This window comes from Haliaeetus albicilla, chromosome 6 (genome assembly GCF_947461875.1).
Source record: "Haliaeetus albicilla chromosome 6, bHalAlb1.1, whole genome shotgun sequence".
NCBI lineage: Eukaryota > Metazoa > Chordata > Aves > Accipitriformes > Accipitridae > Haliaeetus > Haliaeetus albicilla.
In genome coordinates, this window is record NC_091488.1 from 17,206,743 (window position 1) to 17,224,336 (window position 17,594).

Sequence of the window (17,594 nt, forward strand, 5' to 3'; positions counted from 1 at the left end):
ACTTCAGGTGCTGTTGCATTACAATCAAGAGGACTGCTACTAAGGAAACTAATTCTCAAACCATGGAAATTTTCACTGAAATACCAGGCACGTTGCAGATTAGTTTCCAGACCTCCCAGCCCAGAGAGAGACCCTTCTTTCACGTCTCTCTTCAAAGTAACTCCATCAACTGGACTCCAGCAAGCAGAACTTAACCCCCTTGTAATCAGGATCACTGTTACCAGAGGAACAGGATTTATTAGGGAAAGGCTGGGTTAAGGAAACAGCAGAAAAGCTTCAAGAACCTGTGTTTAATTTTGCTTTGTCCTGCTCATGCTATTAATAATACTCATACTTCTCATCAATAGAACATGTTCTCATGCAATTTATGAGCTGCAACACACTGTTTGCAAGTGCCATATCCTAATGCAAAAGGTGTTTCTCCATGTTAAGCTGCTTAAATATTTTTCTCCTTCTTTAATATTTCTTAACCTGCATATAGCAGTTGATCCCAAATTACAGTGAAAAGGAATCCATAACATAACGTAACTTAAAAGCAGGAAAGCTTGTAAAAGTGTTTTTCACAGAATGATTTAGACAGTCAAGGGTTTGAAACTCTCCTTTTATTGTATATATATCTTCTTACTTTACAAATAATTATATGCACTGATACAAATGTTCCTTCACAGAAGGTACATTTCTTTTTTTAAAAAAAAGGGCTAGGGCATCATCCAAAATAAGCCATTTATTGTTCATTAATATAAAACGTATTCATATTTCTAGGAGGTGTCACATCCAAACCACTGTTCATCCAAATTTCTTGTATGATCTGCTCCCTGCGCTCTATCCTTTCGGCCAGTTCCGCTGCCTCTGTTGAATTATAACCTGAGTAAGAAGGTCTGTACAGTTCTGCTATCTCATCCTGTATATCCGAAACAGAGGAATCCTCCTCTTCCTCCTCATTTTCACTGTTCTCGTATGCTCCATCAGTTTCTGGCACCAAGTGATCCCTCTTTCTGTGCAATTTCTGGAAGTCATTCGAGCATGACCCACGGATCACCAAAGCACACAGTGCGAAGAATAATCCCACGCAAATGCTGGACACAAACAGGAGAGCGGCTCTTTCAAGGTGATCTGAAATCAGAAAACCAGTGCTTAAACACTTTACAAACTCTGCCAAAGTCTAGCTACAAAAGTCAGCTGCCATTTGTGAAGCGTCCCTGCATTACATAGCTATAACAGTGGGGGGTGCTTGGGAGGGACGGGGTGTGGAGTGAGGCTTCTTCTGTCATGCACAGAAAGAAACCATCCTGCACTTGCAGTCTGAATGCTGCCATTTCTGCCTCTTCAAATTACTGTGCAAAAATCCCAGCCTCTTAATAACAGTATAAAACAACAACATTATCCCATCCTTTTATTAGCAGCTTACTAGCATTCTCAACCAGCTACCAGAAGCATACCCTTTTTTTTTTCCAGCCACCTTGCCAAAACGGGCCTTACCCTCATGAAGAGGGGGCATGGGAAGAGCAGCTCTGGGCTCTGCGGAGCCCCGGCAGCACCTCCAGGCCAGGCTGGGCAGGGAGCATGTTCCTTCCTTGCCATAGTCCGAGATCACTTCCCAGTAGAGCAACAAGTGAGACAGATGTGGAAACAGCCTTTCCCGATGGGTTGTAAAAGCCAGCCCTGGCTGCTTGGGGTGTCCTAGGCAGTCTCAAGGGTGGTGGGGTTTGGAGAGAGCTGCTGCGAGCAGCCAGGTGCCACCAGCAAGGACAGTCTGCCCCGCCGTGCCAGCAGGCTGCAGCCATCCTTTGTGCTGGCAGGGGAAGCCCTTGCAAAGGCTGTGGGATGATGCTCGACAGCTGCATGGTTCTTGGCATTTTCTAGAAGAGCAGCAATCTTAGCACCAGAATCACTTCTTAACATTAGCCTTTGCTCACTTCCAAAATTCATGACTTCTCCTGTGGTGTTAAGAGATCTGGTGATCACAAATTTATTTGTCTAAACAAAATTTGCCTTAGTGTTGCTAAGTTACAAAGCCTGCCATGTCCCATACCAGAGATGGCTGGGTTTGGGTTGTTGTTTTTTTTTTTAACTGCTCCTCAATGATCCTTATATGTATGCAAACAAGCATTTCCAAAAATGGATGTCTCCAGCACTGCTCCCAGATCAGGACCAGGTTTTCAAAAATACTGAACAACCAACAGTCCTCATTGAAAATATTAATTAAAAACCATCTTGGCTGTGGTCTCTAAAAAAGTTTGGATTCTTTGAGATGGAAAACGTTCTATAAATATCAATTATGCTGTGATTGTCCCATCCATAAGACTGTGATTATATTGGAATAATATTGTTACTATAAACATGGGATTACCAGTTGTGACCTTCTGAGGTGATCCTCCCTTTTCCCAAAATGCCATGATCTAATGAACCAAACAATCTCAGCCTCATTTTCCTACCTCTAATGTATGCAAATGTAGCCAAGATGTTGCTAACACTAATTGCATCTTTCTTTGGAAGTCTCGATTCCTTTGGATCAAGGTTGACACCTGTAACACAAAGAGGTAAAGCAAATTCAATCATACCATAGGTGATGAAGCTACTAAACCGATATTCACCCAATAACTTCTAAACTAACAAGTCCACCTAAAACACAGGCAGGCCAGCGCTGTGCCGTAGGAACCTTGCAGAACATTAGACCAAACAATGGTTGATAAATAAAATAAATATTGAAATAAAGTATAAATAACAAAGTATTTAAAATATTGAGTATCTAGAAAATGGCAAATTTATTTAAAAGAATCTATTACCATGTGAAATCCCTTGCCTATTCCCATTAAGGTTTCTGATATAACTTTACTTCATTAAACTTCACAGCACTCAAATGGACTTCCCAGCCCCATCACTGCAGTACACTCCTGTTACTGATGACAGTGAATACGCATTAGGCACATCATTAATTTTGTTGCCTTTAAGAAGAGCAGATGATGCCATAACTCTTAAAAGACTCTTCACCCTGAAACAACTGCACTTTCACTTTTACTTTTTCCATGGTTCAATCAAAGTTAGAAGACAGCGCGCTGGCTATGGGTAGGTCTGGATGGGTCACTCATTTCACAGCGCTGCTGTGACAGCAGGACCATGCTCATGTGGATCCCATCCTGCTCCCAGCCTGTCACGCTGCCCTCCGAGGGGAAGAGTAGCTGTTTCAGCAGGGTTTCCATTACCTCGTCCCACCTCCCTCAGACCAAGCTGTGCAGTGGGAAAACATCCTATTTCAAAGACAAAGGAGAGCAGCAAACCATTTTTTTTTGATAGTACGTACCATCATTCTGTTTGACGGAAGACTTGCTATCAGTGACCAGGGGGTTGACAGCTGTGAGGATAAATTTAGGAACTGAAAAGATGAAAGACAAATTGTGTACTGTTAGTTTTAGGAACCAGATCCCCAGTTAATTACCAATCCCACTGCTAACCCTGGGTTTATTAACTGGGTTTCTGATGGCAGTTATCGAAGGGATCAGAGTAGGCGGCTGCGTCTGGAGCCAGTGTGGGCACGTGCCAGCCCTGCCAGCGTGCAAGCCTGGCCCCGGTGCTGCAGCCAGCCTGAGCTTCCTTGGTGGCCCAGAGATGCTGCCTCATGCCTGAATGCTGGGAGCGTTTGCAGAGGTGGTGCGTGGTGCAGTCCCAGGCAGAGATGTGCTGCTTATCCCCATCCTACCAGCCCCAGCCAGGGCTGCTGCCACTGCCTGCTGCATTGCCCTGACTTGTACTCATCTAGTTACACGCCAACCCTGATGGCTGGCAAATGCCCCAGGAGGGAGGCTGTGCCCAGGGACACGTCCTCCTCTCTCCACCACCACCCACAGACCTGGCGCACCAGGAGGCACGGCACTGGGATGCTGTGGCATGGGACGGCAGCGAAAAGCACGCTGCTTACAGGATTAGCACTGGCGGGGAGGAAAAGGAAGCAGGGAAGGGAATAAAGCAACTGGGAAGAAGCCTGAAAGGAAGGTGGGGTGGGCAGGGAAGGGAAACAAGGGCAAATGTGGCAGGCAGAGTGAGCCTGAGGGATGGGACACACAGGTAGAGAGCCAATAATTTTCACCTGAAGATTGGTGAAACACCAAAGAAGACAGACAGTGCTGCAATTTCTTACTAGAGACTAGTAAGGGCAGCTCTGGACCAGCGACCAGGTTCACACACCAGCCTGTGTGGAGCTCCGGAATATCACTGCAGATGCATACAGCACGAGGACCTGACCCCTTGTTTTCTGCCCCCTGGTTTTCCACCTCACAAGGGGTGTGCCAACCAGTGGACAGGAGACAAAACTGGCCTATAAATTCAGGATAAACTGGGCTACAGTCAGATGCTAAAGTGCATCTAGATACTGTTTTTGGATCAGGATAATTCACTGTAATTCTCAGAGAAATGTCTGAAGTCTTGTGTGACGTCCTCTGCAAAGCCTCTGAGACGAATGGTCACAGAGGAGGAAGGTGTGCAGGATGTGCTGGGTGGGAGTGAGCTGCAGCCTTCTCATTTCATTAATTTTTTCCCTTGATAAGTTTTCACACTCTTCTTAAAATAATTAAAACAGCTAAAAGCAGGTGCATCATGCAGACATTGAGAGTTCATATATTCTGTGTTAGATGAATGGGCCCTTCAGATACCCAGATCTTGGCACCTGTTCCCTGTACTATGTGAAGGCAGATTGATTGATTTTTCAGACTGATGTGAAGGGGGCGCGGGGGGGAAGAAAGAAATTTCAGGTATGAAGCTCATCTCTATCCCACACAGAAACACTTGCCAACAAATAGTGTTAAGGAAAGTTAAATGGAACAGCGGTTTGGGGCTTAGCATAGTTTTCATTTGAAAAACAACTTAAAATAGCACTTCTTTCTGAGCAGAACTTTTCTTTGTATGTGGGCTCAAAGTCATAGTTGTTTCCTTTCCTGATGAAAGAATTTTTTGGGGACTCTTAGCTCCCGTTTGCAATAAAAGGCCAACAGAGATAGGGGAGAATGAGCTCATTTCTATTTTGGCTTGTACCTCATCATAATTCTGGATTCTTTTCCAGTGGCGAAGTGGTTTTGTTGGTGCATGAGGCAGACAGTGAGCAGGTTGGTTTGTTTTCACGCTGCACTCTGAATTTGCAGGCCTGGCTGTTATGAACAAAGTGCGTGTGTTATGAACAACATCCTGGGAGGACGTACCATCCCCAGGGGCCTTGTGTGATCTGAAGCTCCTGTCGCATGGCCTGATGCCCAGGTGGGGGCTCCTTCACCTGTGCTGATGTTCCTCCTGCTCCCCTCCCAGGGGGAACTTCCCAGGGCTTTGCTTGCTGCAGGACTAAATCCTTTCCCCACGTCTTCCCATCGGGTTTGAACAGCTATTTAATATGCCATTCAAATATTTGTTGTAGGGGGATGCTTAATTCAAAATGGCGTGCACAAAAAAAGCTCCTGACTGCTTGCATTGTTAATTTTTGTTATGGCTTTATTTCAGACACGAGGACTTTAGCTAGGATAGGCTGCACCAGGTCGCTGAACAGAATAACTGGTACTAGCATGAGGAATTTTTATCAAGATAATCACATTTATACTACAACTTGTGCCAGCACTACTTTGTCAAGTAGGGTAGGAGTCATTCACTTACCACAAGCTACCAAAGGCAGCCCACAAATGGACTTTGAATGGCATCCAGGGAGGGCAGATACAATGCAAGGCGTCAGGAGCTGTGTTTCCTGAGAGAGGCTCCTAAGTCCAGCCTCAGCAAGAGCCAGGAGATGTCACAGCGTGCAGACACAAGATGATGCCGAGCAGGTCAGTGCGGGCACTGAGACTGCGAGAAACCAGCACCTCCTGGCTCCTGCTAAGTTTTTACTAGCAGGAATTAACTGCAAAAATAAAAATGCAGCCAGACACACTAGCCCTAAATGGTTGCTGACCACTGAGGTGGGGAGTATGATTTTTTTCATATTCCTGACCATGATGGAAATACTTTCAAGTGTGACATAGCCCTCAGAGAATGTGGTCTGCTCTGTTGTGCTTCTGTCACTTCAGAGGGAGGCCTATTTACCTAATCTTGGGAAGCACCAGGTTAGCAGGGATCTTCTAGTGAGGGGCAAGAATGTAAAATGTCATTCTGGAATACGCCCAAACTCTTCCCATGTTCACTAGATGATCTGTAAAATAATTAGACCTGCAAATCATTGGCTAATGCTTTAGATTGCACAGCTCAGTAGGATTTGGCAGAAGAAAAAGTCTTCAAAATGTGCCAGCAACACACAAGAACACTACTTATTACCCATGTGTTTTTGCAAAACCACTTCACTAAATAACAGAATGCATAACCTCACCGCAAACAAACTTATGCTGGTTTTCTAGTACACAGATGTGCAAGAAAGAATGATCTGTTATAATTATCCTTACTCTAATTGAAGAGAATTCCATTAACTCATTCATAATGTTACTACCACATGAAGGCAACTGCACAGTAATATAACATATTAGTGCAAAGGCAGATTTCCAGCTCTCTTCAACAATATAAAGCTGAATTATTGCAATGCCTCTCACCTGACAACTAACTCAGGGGGAGACTGAAAATCTCTCATGCCAGCAAGGAAGCAGTCGGGGCTCATTCTCCTCTGATCTTCAGGTACATGGTGATCTGGTAATCAATCCTACATTGCTGTTCCCAAAAGCACGTCTCAGATAACCTGTGCCCTTTGACCACTACTCACTAGAGATGCAGCAAAGAGCCAGAAAGGAGCAGGGCTGGCAGCTTTCCAAGCAGTGCACAGTGAGCAGAGCGGTAACTTGGTGAAAAAGCTTTTACATGTTCTCTGGTTGAAGCAGAGGCGTGCGAGAGACAATCACCCCTGACCCTCACACTTCCACCCCACAGCTAGCCAGCAGCAGAAAGCAGAGCCTGAGCAAATCTGAGGCTTAAGAAATGCACAGCCATTCCTAAAAATGTGCAATACCAAAATAAGGCAGTACATTGAAGTTCTGCTACCACTTTTCTCTCGCTTTTATTGATACTACACTTTGCTGTCCTGTGGCCTTTCTTTTGAGGAAAAGAATTGTAGGAAATTCTGCTTTCCATCAATGTAAATATATTAGTCTACGGTAAAGAATATGGATAACTGTTCCCTCTTCAGGCTTCAGTCCTGCAAGGGATGTATAATCTCAAACCTTTACTTTTAGTGAGACTTTGCCCATGAGAAAGGAAATCCCTCTGCAAGGCTGAAGGCTGTAGGTGTGCTAATGTGAATCAGATTTCAGAACTGGGCATGTACACAGTGCTTCATTTATGCTGGACTGCTTTACCTGCACTGATGGCAGGCAATGCCAGGTTATTTTTCCTAGCTCTGTTGCAGCTGAATTCTGTAAAACAGACTCTTATTTTGTTAGTATTTCTCAAAATATTAGAACACATACTTTATATTTTATAGTCAACTGCATTTTTATAGTAAAAAAACCCTTAATGCCTGAATTTACAATAGGTGCAGCTCTGCCTATGGGATTGTTCATGTATTTTGGTTGTTCTTGTATGGCTATGTCACAAACTTCCTATGTTAGAAGGAAGAGGACATTCAGGAAGCCTCTGTGTGCATGTGTGTGTGTCTCCATATGTGTGCACCATTTGGCATTGTTTTCCTTTGCAAGCAGAATGAGGGCTTTAAAATGATCATGCATTTGCTCTTACCACATGCGTAGCTGACGTTAAGGTATTTTGTCACTCCAGGTAGGCACGGACTTCCAAAATCCTGGCTAGTGACAATGATTTTGCATCTCTGTTTCCCGTAACACCTTTTTGATAAAACTTCTAGTGCCGTGTAAGACAAACAGTCTGAAAGAAAAATACATACAATAAATATACAACACTGGTGTTATCGGAAATGACAGCTGCTACATGCATGACTAGAGATACAAACCTGGTATTGATTTCAGGCATATGTTTGCCTCAGCAGGATCTCAGAACTAAATATTAAGATCTGTCAATGCAAGGAAGTCAGCTGCAAAGAAAATATGAACTTGGAGCAAGCTAACTACCTCATGCTGACTTCCAAGTGCATACTAAGGTTGCAGTAAGATTCACGTCAAGCTCCAAACGAGGTGCCCAGTATAAGACCTCTATGTTCACTTCATGGTGACTTGGAAAAAAATAAGCATATCCAAATAGCTCTCCATCTATTCCATCTGCAAATAAAGGGAGAGGCAATGCTGTATGCAGGTCTTTCTCTTGGTCCCTGGGTTATTGATGATTTGACTGGATGCCTAATTTCAGTTCAAGTCAGGTGAGGTCAGTTTTTGTGTGTTGCAACAGCTAGGGCTACAGTGAAGTTTGGTGTATTAAAGGTAGCTTTTGATTTATTATACCTGCCGCTGGTAGGAGCCATTCTGCTGTGGCAGAGAGGTCAAAATGGGCTCAATATTTAACCAGGGAAACATTTGGCATCTTCCTCCTATACCAAATTCCAGGCTGTCCTAGTAAGGCTGCCACCACAAGCCAAGTTTGCATGCCTAAAGCAACTTCAACGGCATCTACGCTGCACTGCCTTCATGCCCTAATTACATGAGGTAACCCACATCATTTTCAAAACAGCCTAAACTATCCTGACTTTGTGCAGACAAAGAGTCTGGATTGCTGAACCTCTCCCTGTGGACTGAGCAAGAAGCATGTGCCGTGTGTGAAAACCTGCCTTGCTAACATCCACACTTGGAGTTGAGTTTTCTTTATTCAAGACTTATGCCTTCTACCACAATTTATAAAAGAATAAAACTTGACTAGCAGGATTTTGCACTGAAGCAGAAATTATTTGAGTAGGAAAGTGTGTGTGTCAGACAAACTTTAAACAATCTGTTTTAAAAAAAAGAAAGTCCGGTGTGATTAAATTCCTGGTATCCACATGTGCTAAACTCCAAGCCACAAAGCAAAAACACCCCCTAGTTTTGGTTTCTAAACAGAAAGTATGCAGAAACGAGAAGTCTGGAGTAAGTAATACTTTTCTGAAGCTGTCTGCTTCCAGTCAGCGTTACCTCACGCATTTTCCTTCTGTGGATGACTGATAGATATTTCTCACTCTAGTCTTCTCAGGCAGGGACACTCTAGAGGTCTGAAAGCATACTTCTCTGGGCATTAAAACAGCCCTTCTTCCTATAAAACTCAGACAAGGACAGCATCTTGTCACCTTCCAACTGCTGAGGCTCATTTGTGCCTCTTTAGAGGAAGGAGAAACAGTGCTTGCAGAGACACACCAAAGGTTCCCCAAATCAATCTTGTTTTGAACAGGAGGAGGAGGTTTGAGACTGGAGTTCTTGACAAAGACAACTGACATTTAATATGTGAAAAAGGGGCAGATGATTGTGATTTTTAGAGTTAATCCCCTGACATCAGCAGTAAATAAGTCATATACTTGGAACGGAGCAATTGGGAGATACTGGGCTGATCTGTTTGTTTGGCAAAGGGCTCACGGATTACCTTTGGACATGGATTTTTGGGAGAGCAACTCTTCCTTTGTCTTCTCAGAGACCTAAAATCCTAATGCCCATGTGTTCTGGGAGGCTGCTGGGCAGGCAGGGAAGGCTGACCTAAAACATTGGGTAGTTCTGATTAACTCAGCTGTTTTAGTTTCCCTCCCTGGCGATTTTAGATGAGTAAGGGTATATTTGGGTGGACATTTTAGGCAGCCAAGTAGCTTATTTTGGCAAGTACAAAAACAATTGAAGAATATCAGGAGGAATTATCAGATGATTCATAAATGAATGGATTTGGAGCACAACAGCAACCTGGCAAACTGAATTATGTTTTCTACAAAATTTCCTGCCCTGGGAGCTACTCACAGTGTCTTAAAAAACAGGAGGCTGTTGTGCTGATGGTTTTCTACAAATTCAGTGACATAGTGAGTACGTGTTTCATTTTGCCTTTGGTAGATGTTTGCTCATGTTTCTGTGGGAGTTGATAGCTCCTTATCATCTCTATTCATGTTGGATTTGGCTCCTCTACCTGAGGAGCCAGTCATCATATGCCTGCAGGCTCTTGGCAGGCCAGTTTTTGGAGAACTTCCCAAGGCTTGCCTGGTGTCATAAGTGAGCAAATGCAAACCAAGGCTGGCTTGCTTTTGCAGGACACCACAGATGTTAACTGGAAAGACCTGTAACAAAACCCCTCTATTTAACAGCTTGCTGTGGTCTGACAAGATTTTGGCTTTTAGTGATTAAGTCAAAAAGTGTTCAATTTTTTTCTCTCTGGTTTATGTGCGTCCTTGCTATATCTCCCCACTAGCTCTCCCAGCAGCTATGATGCCAGCTAAGCAATGATTTCAGCTCAGAGGAATTCTGTGTATTTGGTACCACAGGCCACTTTTTCAACATCTGCAGCTTCATCTGTACAATCTCCCACAAGCGGACATTACAGGAGTGTATCTGCACCAAAGTCAGAGAAATCAGTATGTGCTGAAGGGACGTTCAAACTAGTTTCAACCAAACTTGCTCAGGGTCTAACAGCAATCCAGCTGCAGCAAAGGAGAGCTCGCACTAAGAATAACTTATACTTCTTCTGGTCAAACACCTTATTGCAGTGTCTGGATGAGGAGAGGATTCAGTCAGTGCTGCATTTTGAGTAATCAGTGAACAGTCCTACTGAATGGTCCTGAAGAAATCACCAATCAGGAGATGAACAAAATATGCAGTGTATCTTCTTTCTGAATATCTAAGTAACGTTTGAGCTACACATAAGTTTATGGGGCTTGCTAAATTGGTACCATACGTTTAAAATAAACTGCCTCTTGAAACGTTCCTGGCGTGCTAGAAAGCTGGTGGCATCCACCAACAGTGGCGGAAAAGGCAGCAATGCATGGCTGGGAAAACACACCATTCTTCACGCCTTTCTCCCAAAGTTGCCTGCTACACACCAAGACTGTTGGTGGATCTTTTGAAAGAGACAATTATATGGATGGCATGGAGATACGGGTGTCAAGAAGAGGTTCTTAATGCAGTAATAAACTATCAAATCTGACTGCAGCTATTTAACAGTTAGAGCAAAAAGCCTTGTTCCTGGAGGAAAGGCTCTTTCAGCTCCCTAATTAGCTTTGTTTAGGGAAGTTTTGGCATGCAAATGACGTGCCATAAATCATGCAGGCTTTAATGAGGAGCAATTTGTCTTCTGCTTTCTTAAAGCTGCTCTCAATTCAGACAGAAGGAGCTTTCCCTCCCTTTCTTTCCACCCTGCCACACAAGACCTGCAGGTGATGGAGCAGCCAGAGCTGGCCTGAGCATCTTGTGCCAAGCTCTGGCAACAGCACCCTATCATACCCTCTACAAATGTTACTAATTGCCGTCTTCTCCCACATCACTATGCACAGGGTGAGCCTGAAGACATGGTGGGTAGAGGATGTGTCTCAAATGTAGATCCACATGACATAAAAAGTAACATGCTGGTGAAGGACCAGGGCACCCAAAAAAGAACCCACTCCACTATGTGTCACTCCAATACTGGAGCCCAGCTGCTTCTTGCTTTCATCCCAAACTGCTGCCTTGTGCTGCTTTATGCTTTCTGGGCTGTGCCTACCCACAAAAGAATAAGGAGCATGCTTTTAAAATCAACTGAAAGCAAAGATTTCACACTACCAAATCAGGATGGCTTGTGCTTTGTGGAGCCCGAATATCAGCTCTGGGGATAAGAATTGACAAGGGGAAACTATGGAGTTCGGAGCAAGCTAAGACTGCAGACTCCTAAAGAAAGTTACCATAATAATATGGTAATTTATGCAAGAGCATGGCATACCAGGTCCTGCCTATGCATCAGAAAAGGGCCATTTGATCAGCTGATTCTAGCGAAAACACACAATATGATCAGCAGCACTTATGAAAAGTGTTGCTGATACCTTTATATTCCAGGTCCAAGTATTGTCAGTAAACGAGGCAGAATGATACGCTAAAAATACTACTTAGTGCCAGCACGGACCATTCCTTAGAAGTGAATACAGCACCAAGGCTTTCTCAAAAGCTGCACCGTCTCTCTCCCTCTCACTGCAATGCCTGTTGTGAGGCCCTTGTAAGCCTGCATGAGATTAGCCCATTGCTTGGTTTTACTTACAAGCTGCTTTGAGTTCAAAATTCAGTCTGTAAGTATTTTCCACACAACCTTCCCCTGGTCTTTCTCTCCTTCTTGCACGTGTGTATGCACAGAGTGGGGGATCCATCTGCCAGCACAAACACCAAGGGCAAGAGGCAAGTAGAGCTCCACACTCACTGGTGGCAGCAGGAACCAGACTCCCTCTGCCCAAATGCTTGTTGCTTTGTTTTGCACCATTTGGGTCTGTATGCACACAGGCAGGAGTTTCTTGGCTTATTTTAGACTCAGGTGCCAAGTGTACTTTTCCAAACAGTTCAAAAAATCTAAGCTAGAAAAATCTATACACAAGAAAACCCCTGAATTGCTAGTAAAGAAAACATTAACAGACGAAGTGATGTGCGTCTGAGCATGTTTCAAGCAACTTCAAACAGCTGCTCAGCCAAATGTGACCTTTCCTGTTCATCTCAGCAGAAAGTTAACTGGACTCTAAAAATGGTGGCTGCTCTCTTCTTTCCTTCAAAAAATCGCTTCTCATCCTGCCACTGCTTTGAACATCTTTTCTTTTTGGGGAGCTTTGTCTTGACAAGATTTCTTGGGGCCAAGGGGTGCAATGGCTCCTACTGGCACCTTCTGGGGCCCAAAACACCTACTGAGCTTCCCGGTTTGCTCAGGCTGACATGGACAAGGAACTTTCCATCTCTGATATCTGCACACAGAGGGAGTTAAGGATTTTTGTGATGGAAGTAAAATTGAACAATTTCATCTGTACTTTTGCACCTGTAAAATTCAGTTGACTGTTGTGTCCCACACCCAAAGTGGCAAGGCACTAGTGGCAGAAGCTGCAAAGGGAGATGTGAACCTACCGCACATCCCTGAGCCCTAGTCCTGCTACAGAACAGTGCCTCTGCATCTACCCCACTCACACCATCCCTCTGCCTTCACAGCTGGAGCATATTTCCTCTTTCACAGTGTCCCTGTAAGAGGTCCTATGCTGTGTTACTAAAATAACTGCTCTACAGCCTCAGGTTTCTTCCACTCAGGAGACTGCAACTTGCATGACTGCCCACAGGGCTTGTGTCTGAAATCAGCCCCATAGTTAGCTAGTAAATATATGCTAAGCAGATGATGCTCAGGAATGGAAGGGCATACTGAGGCCTTGAACCGGTTATACTTGCAGTCTAGAAAGGACTTAGTCTCCTTCTCTGTAGCAGCTCTCAGCTACAAGCTCTTGCTTCTTCCTCCAGCAGAGGACTGGGCTCACTGTTTCTGTTAATTGACTAAGTGCTCCTTGAAGTGTCTGTACTTCAATACCCAGCATTTCCCAAATTTTGGCCAACTTACATGGTTTGTGTTTTATGGCACCTAGAAGTCTATAGCTAGCATGAACCCAGTAACTTCAGTGTGTAAGCACTTCCAGGTCTGCCTATAGCCATCCGTACCTTTACTTCATTTACATCTGCTCTCAAGAGACTTATACAAGGGACTGGCTCACACTAGGAGGAGTATACATGTCTTAGTAAGAGAAAGAAAGCAAAAGCTTTTCAATCACTGTTAGTGAATAAGAGATGTAGGCCCTTTGAATTGTCCACAATACTGATTAAAAATAAAAAAGAGAAAAAAAAGGAATCACAGTATCACAAAATACGGTTATGTAACAAAATCATGATGCTTTGTTGGGCTGGAAGGAACCTACAGGATTTTGGAAATCTCTCTCTCCTGCTCTGCTAACACCCCTTCTTAGCTGAGTGCCCTTTCACTGGGAAGAGGGGATGAAGACAAAACCCAGCCCTAGGTGCTTGCCATGGTGCAAGCCATGATGGAGAGTGCCTGAATTCTCCACCTCCCCTCTCAACCTCCCAAAAGTGGGAACAGGTAAAAGAGAGTGCTGTGCTGGAAAGGACCCTACCTCCCAGCAATGAAGATAGGTAATTCAGGGCTCTGCTGGTCATTAGTGCTGGAGGGAATGCACATCTGATCAGCCAATGCACATCCAGGTGAAATTTCTGGGAAGGACATTTTAGTGTTCTAGCTTGCAAGCTGCAGCTAGAGGTGACCCACTACCAAGCCTTCTTTCAAGTACTTTCATGTATTAACAAGAGTAGTTTATGATTTGAGAAGTGTTTGTTGACCCGAATCTTCCTCATACTCTCTATGCTAACCTGTTCTGGCACAACTCTTTAACTTCTTTTGGCCAATAAATTTTCTCTTTCCTCACACACATGTTAGTACAAACATAAAAGAGATAACGTGTCAGAAAAGGCAGCAACTTACACAGGAACAAACTGCTATGGGTTCCTGCTTTGGTGCTGGGCACAACAGATTCCTCTAAGCAGAATCATCTGCTACAAAACTGCACCCAAAAGAGTTTCAGTTTTCTTGTGAAGTTTTTGATAATCTTAGTAAAACAGGGAAGTTACTTTCTGTAAATTCTCTACAGTCTTAACAGTGCCAGTCATTTGAACAGCTGCAGAAGCAGGACACTGCTTGGAGTTTTGTACTTTTCCTGCAGCAATCCAGAGATCTTATAATGGAAATATTTCCCTGTGCTTCAGTGAACTCTATTACTTATGGTAGGAGCTTACTTTGCAGAAGAAACTTTTCCTGAAGCTAAAATATCCTAAAAATGCCTGGAGACAAGATTTTACGCACTGTTCTTTGAAGTGGGCAACGGTGACTACTCATTGGAATGCATGGCTCTGATGACAAGTCAGAGAGCAAGACCAGAGACATGCAAAAATACCATATTTCAGTTTGGCGGTGAAAGTGATAAAAAATAGGAAAAATGTTTTATAGTGATCTTATATGGAAATTTCACGTTCTTTGACAAATCCTCCCTCTCCCTCAAACTGCATCGAGCAAGATGAGTTGTTCTAAGTGCAGCTTTTTGTTTCTGCTAATTTTTAACAAAAGCAAGTGATGTTTTGAAATGAAAGGTGCAAGTTACACATATAATTATGCATCAAGTCTTGGGACTGAAGTAGTGCTGTCTTATCAGCTATGGTACATGTTGGAGAGTTTCTTGTACTCAGCAGTTCAAATCTTTACCCAGATTAAAATCTTCTCTTTATCTGAATCAGAACAGGGACTTGTTTGTATGTTTCCAATAACCCATCCTGTGTGGCCTTTTCAGTTGGCTTTATCTCGTGCTAAAGCTGTTCCATTGCCTGGGGTAAGTAAGACTTAACCAGACCAGAGGACAACTCTACTGTAAGGCTTTGTCCAGCAGGGATAACACCATGATGCCACTGCTCTTCTTCCTCCTCTGTATTGAAAATGGCACCTAATTTACATTATTAAAGTGGCTCAGAAAACTAGTTCCAAGAGGAGGCACTCATGCTAAATGTTGCGCTGAGGCTCAAGATCCTCCAGGTGCTCCGAGGCCACACAGATATCACCAATACTAGAGATGGATTTATATACTCTATTTCCTATACGGAGAACAGCCTTTATGCTAAAGAAATTTTATGTTTTTCTGTGTTCCCTTTGAAGCAAATCTCCAAAAATCTGTCAGCTGATTTGATAGACTGCTCATAGAAAAGTGATAGTTCAGAATACATCTGTCTCAGTCCAAAGCTGCTGTTTGTCATTAATTGCTTATCAGCTATATTACATGTAACATGAGGTCACCAAAATCTAGAGAAGTATCTAATTAATTCAATACCCAGTACTCCTAGGAGGACCATATCAAGTATGGATAGATGCAAAACTCTTGAGCTCAACAGAGACCTCCTATACTTGTCACTAGGACCTACCTACAACTTCTCTTCTGCATAGTACTAAAAAAATACCTCACGGTTTTCCTGTGATGCAGTGAAAGAAACAGAAAGGCTCAAGCACTGCCTTTAGGCTGAGATGCATAAACGTGGGTAGAAACAACAACTGGATGTGTGTTGGAGCAGATTTAGCTTTTGGCACAAACATATACAAGTATCTGGGCTCTGATTTAGGAATGAAGAGCAGCTGAAGTAAGTTTTCTAAATTGTCTCAAATTGTTAAAATCACGTTGATGTTCAAATTACCATTGCTTTCCCTGACAGAAAGGTACACAGACATTTAAAAAGTCTATTCATGCACCCACTCACATCTGCATGTGCTTAAATAACCACATAAATAAGATTTAAGCGCGAGATGGATAGATCTGGAGTCAATTGGATTTGGCTCCTAAGTGCTACATCTTCTGTGATAACTGAATGTGTGTACTCCCAAGTCACATAGGTGCTTTTGGAAATTATACTCACTGCAGAGGGTTACTGGCACCATGCAGGAAGAGGCCAAGCATTTTCATTAAGTAATGGGAAAGCTATACAAGGATCTTCCATCTATAGATCTACCTTGTGTTTGTCTCAGGTTTTATGATCTCTCCTATTACCACAGTTTTAGGTTGCTTTATAGAACACAAAACCAGCAACAGCCAGGGTGTTACTCAAGAGCTGCTTGTATGCAGGGGGCCACAGCAGAGTTTGTTACTATTGCAAATTCTTTCTCGTTTATACTGGGAAACTTTATCCAGTAAGAAGGGTTTGCAGTATTCTGATCTGTGAACTGTAAATGCTGACATTAGAGGCAAGTGAGTGATTTCCAGAGATGAATGAAGTGCAAGAAGTATGATGGCAGCCTTTCTCTATCAACTGAGCTACCTCTGCTCTGCCTTGAGTCATACACTAATGCCACCATCATGAAGGATGTATGGGTCTGTTACAAGCCTGCTAAAATGTTTCCTCCACAGAAAAGATAGGCAGACCTAAAGTCTGCATGAAGGACCACACAAGATGGCCAGTGTGAAACATGGACCTGGCAATTTAAATAGATTCTTGTCTAAGAACAGATTACAATTTTCAGCCAATACATTTTTAATAATATCTATGTAACTAAATAGAAATATTGGCTTGCAGACAAATGGCTTTTAAGACTAATTATTGATCTCTTCTTGATGTTCAGAGATGCTTCTTATAGATTTCACTTGTAGCATGTTTCTTAGGAGTAAAGTTCAGCTTTTGCACACGGCTGGCATCACTCATATGTAAGTCCTTCCCAGTGTGATATTAAGGGATTTGAAGAGCTCACATATCTTGCGCTGGCCTTCTCCATGGCATGAAAATTTACCTTCATACCTTCAGTGTTAACCACTGAACATATTATTCATACAAGCATCAAGCACCTTCACAACCACATGCTACTATAAATTTAGATATTTAGTGATAAAAACCGAGTCAAAAGTCATTAATCATACACGAGCCAAGACCATACAGTGAAGTCAATGATTGGTTTTCAATGTAGACCATACAACTACTTATGATGGTTTGGATTCTTTTACCTATTCAAAAGGGAATGGTCTGTGCCTGAAAGTGTTCACAGTCTGACCAAAGTAATATTAATATGATAGCAACATTAATATATTATTTATATATTAACTACTAATATAGTGACATTAATATTATACATTAATATACCTACTGGGATGCACCTGTACTAGTATATCAGCAGTGAGAGGGCATGTTCTTGGCACTGCAATGCAGTGCTCTACTCTGGTAAGTATG

The 17,594-nt window shown here is 43.1% G+C and overlaps 1 protein-coding gene across 1 annotated transcript in view; it reads right to left on the reverse strand.

The window, feature by feature from the left end:
• Positions 1-582: 582 nt before the first annotated feature.
• The window catches only part of EVA1C (eva-1 homolog C), a 40,304-nt gene continuing 23,292 nt past the window's right edge, over positions 583-17,594 (reverse strand). The window contains exons 5-8 of the mRNA XM_069785245.1: positions 7,687-7,830; positions 3,302-3,373; positions 2,436-2,525; positions 583-1,113 (exon numbers count right to left, since the gene is read on the reverse strand). Coding sequence (XP_069641346.1) covers positions 725-1,113; positions 2,436-2,525; positions 3,302-3,373; positions 7,687-7,830 — 695 coding nt within the window. The 3' untranslated portion in view covers positions 583-724. The remainder of the gene's footprint in view (positions 1,114-2,435; positions 2,526-3,301; positions 3,374-7,686; positions 7,831-17,594) is intronic.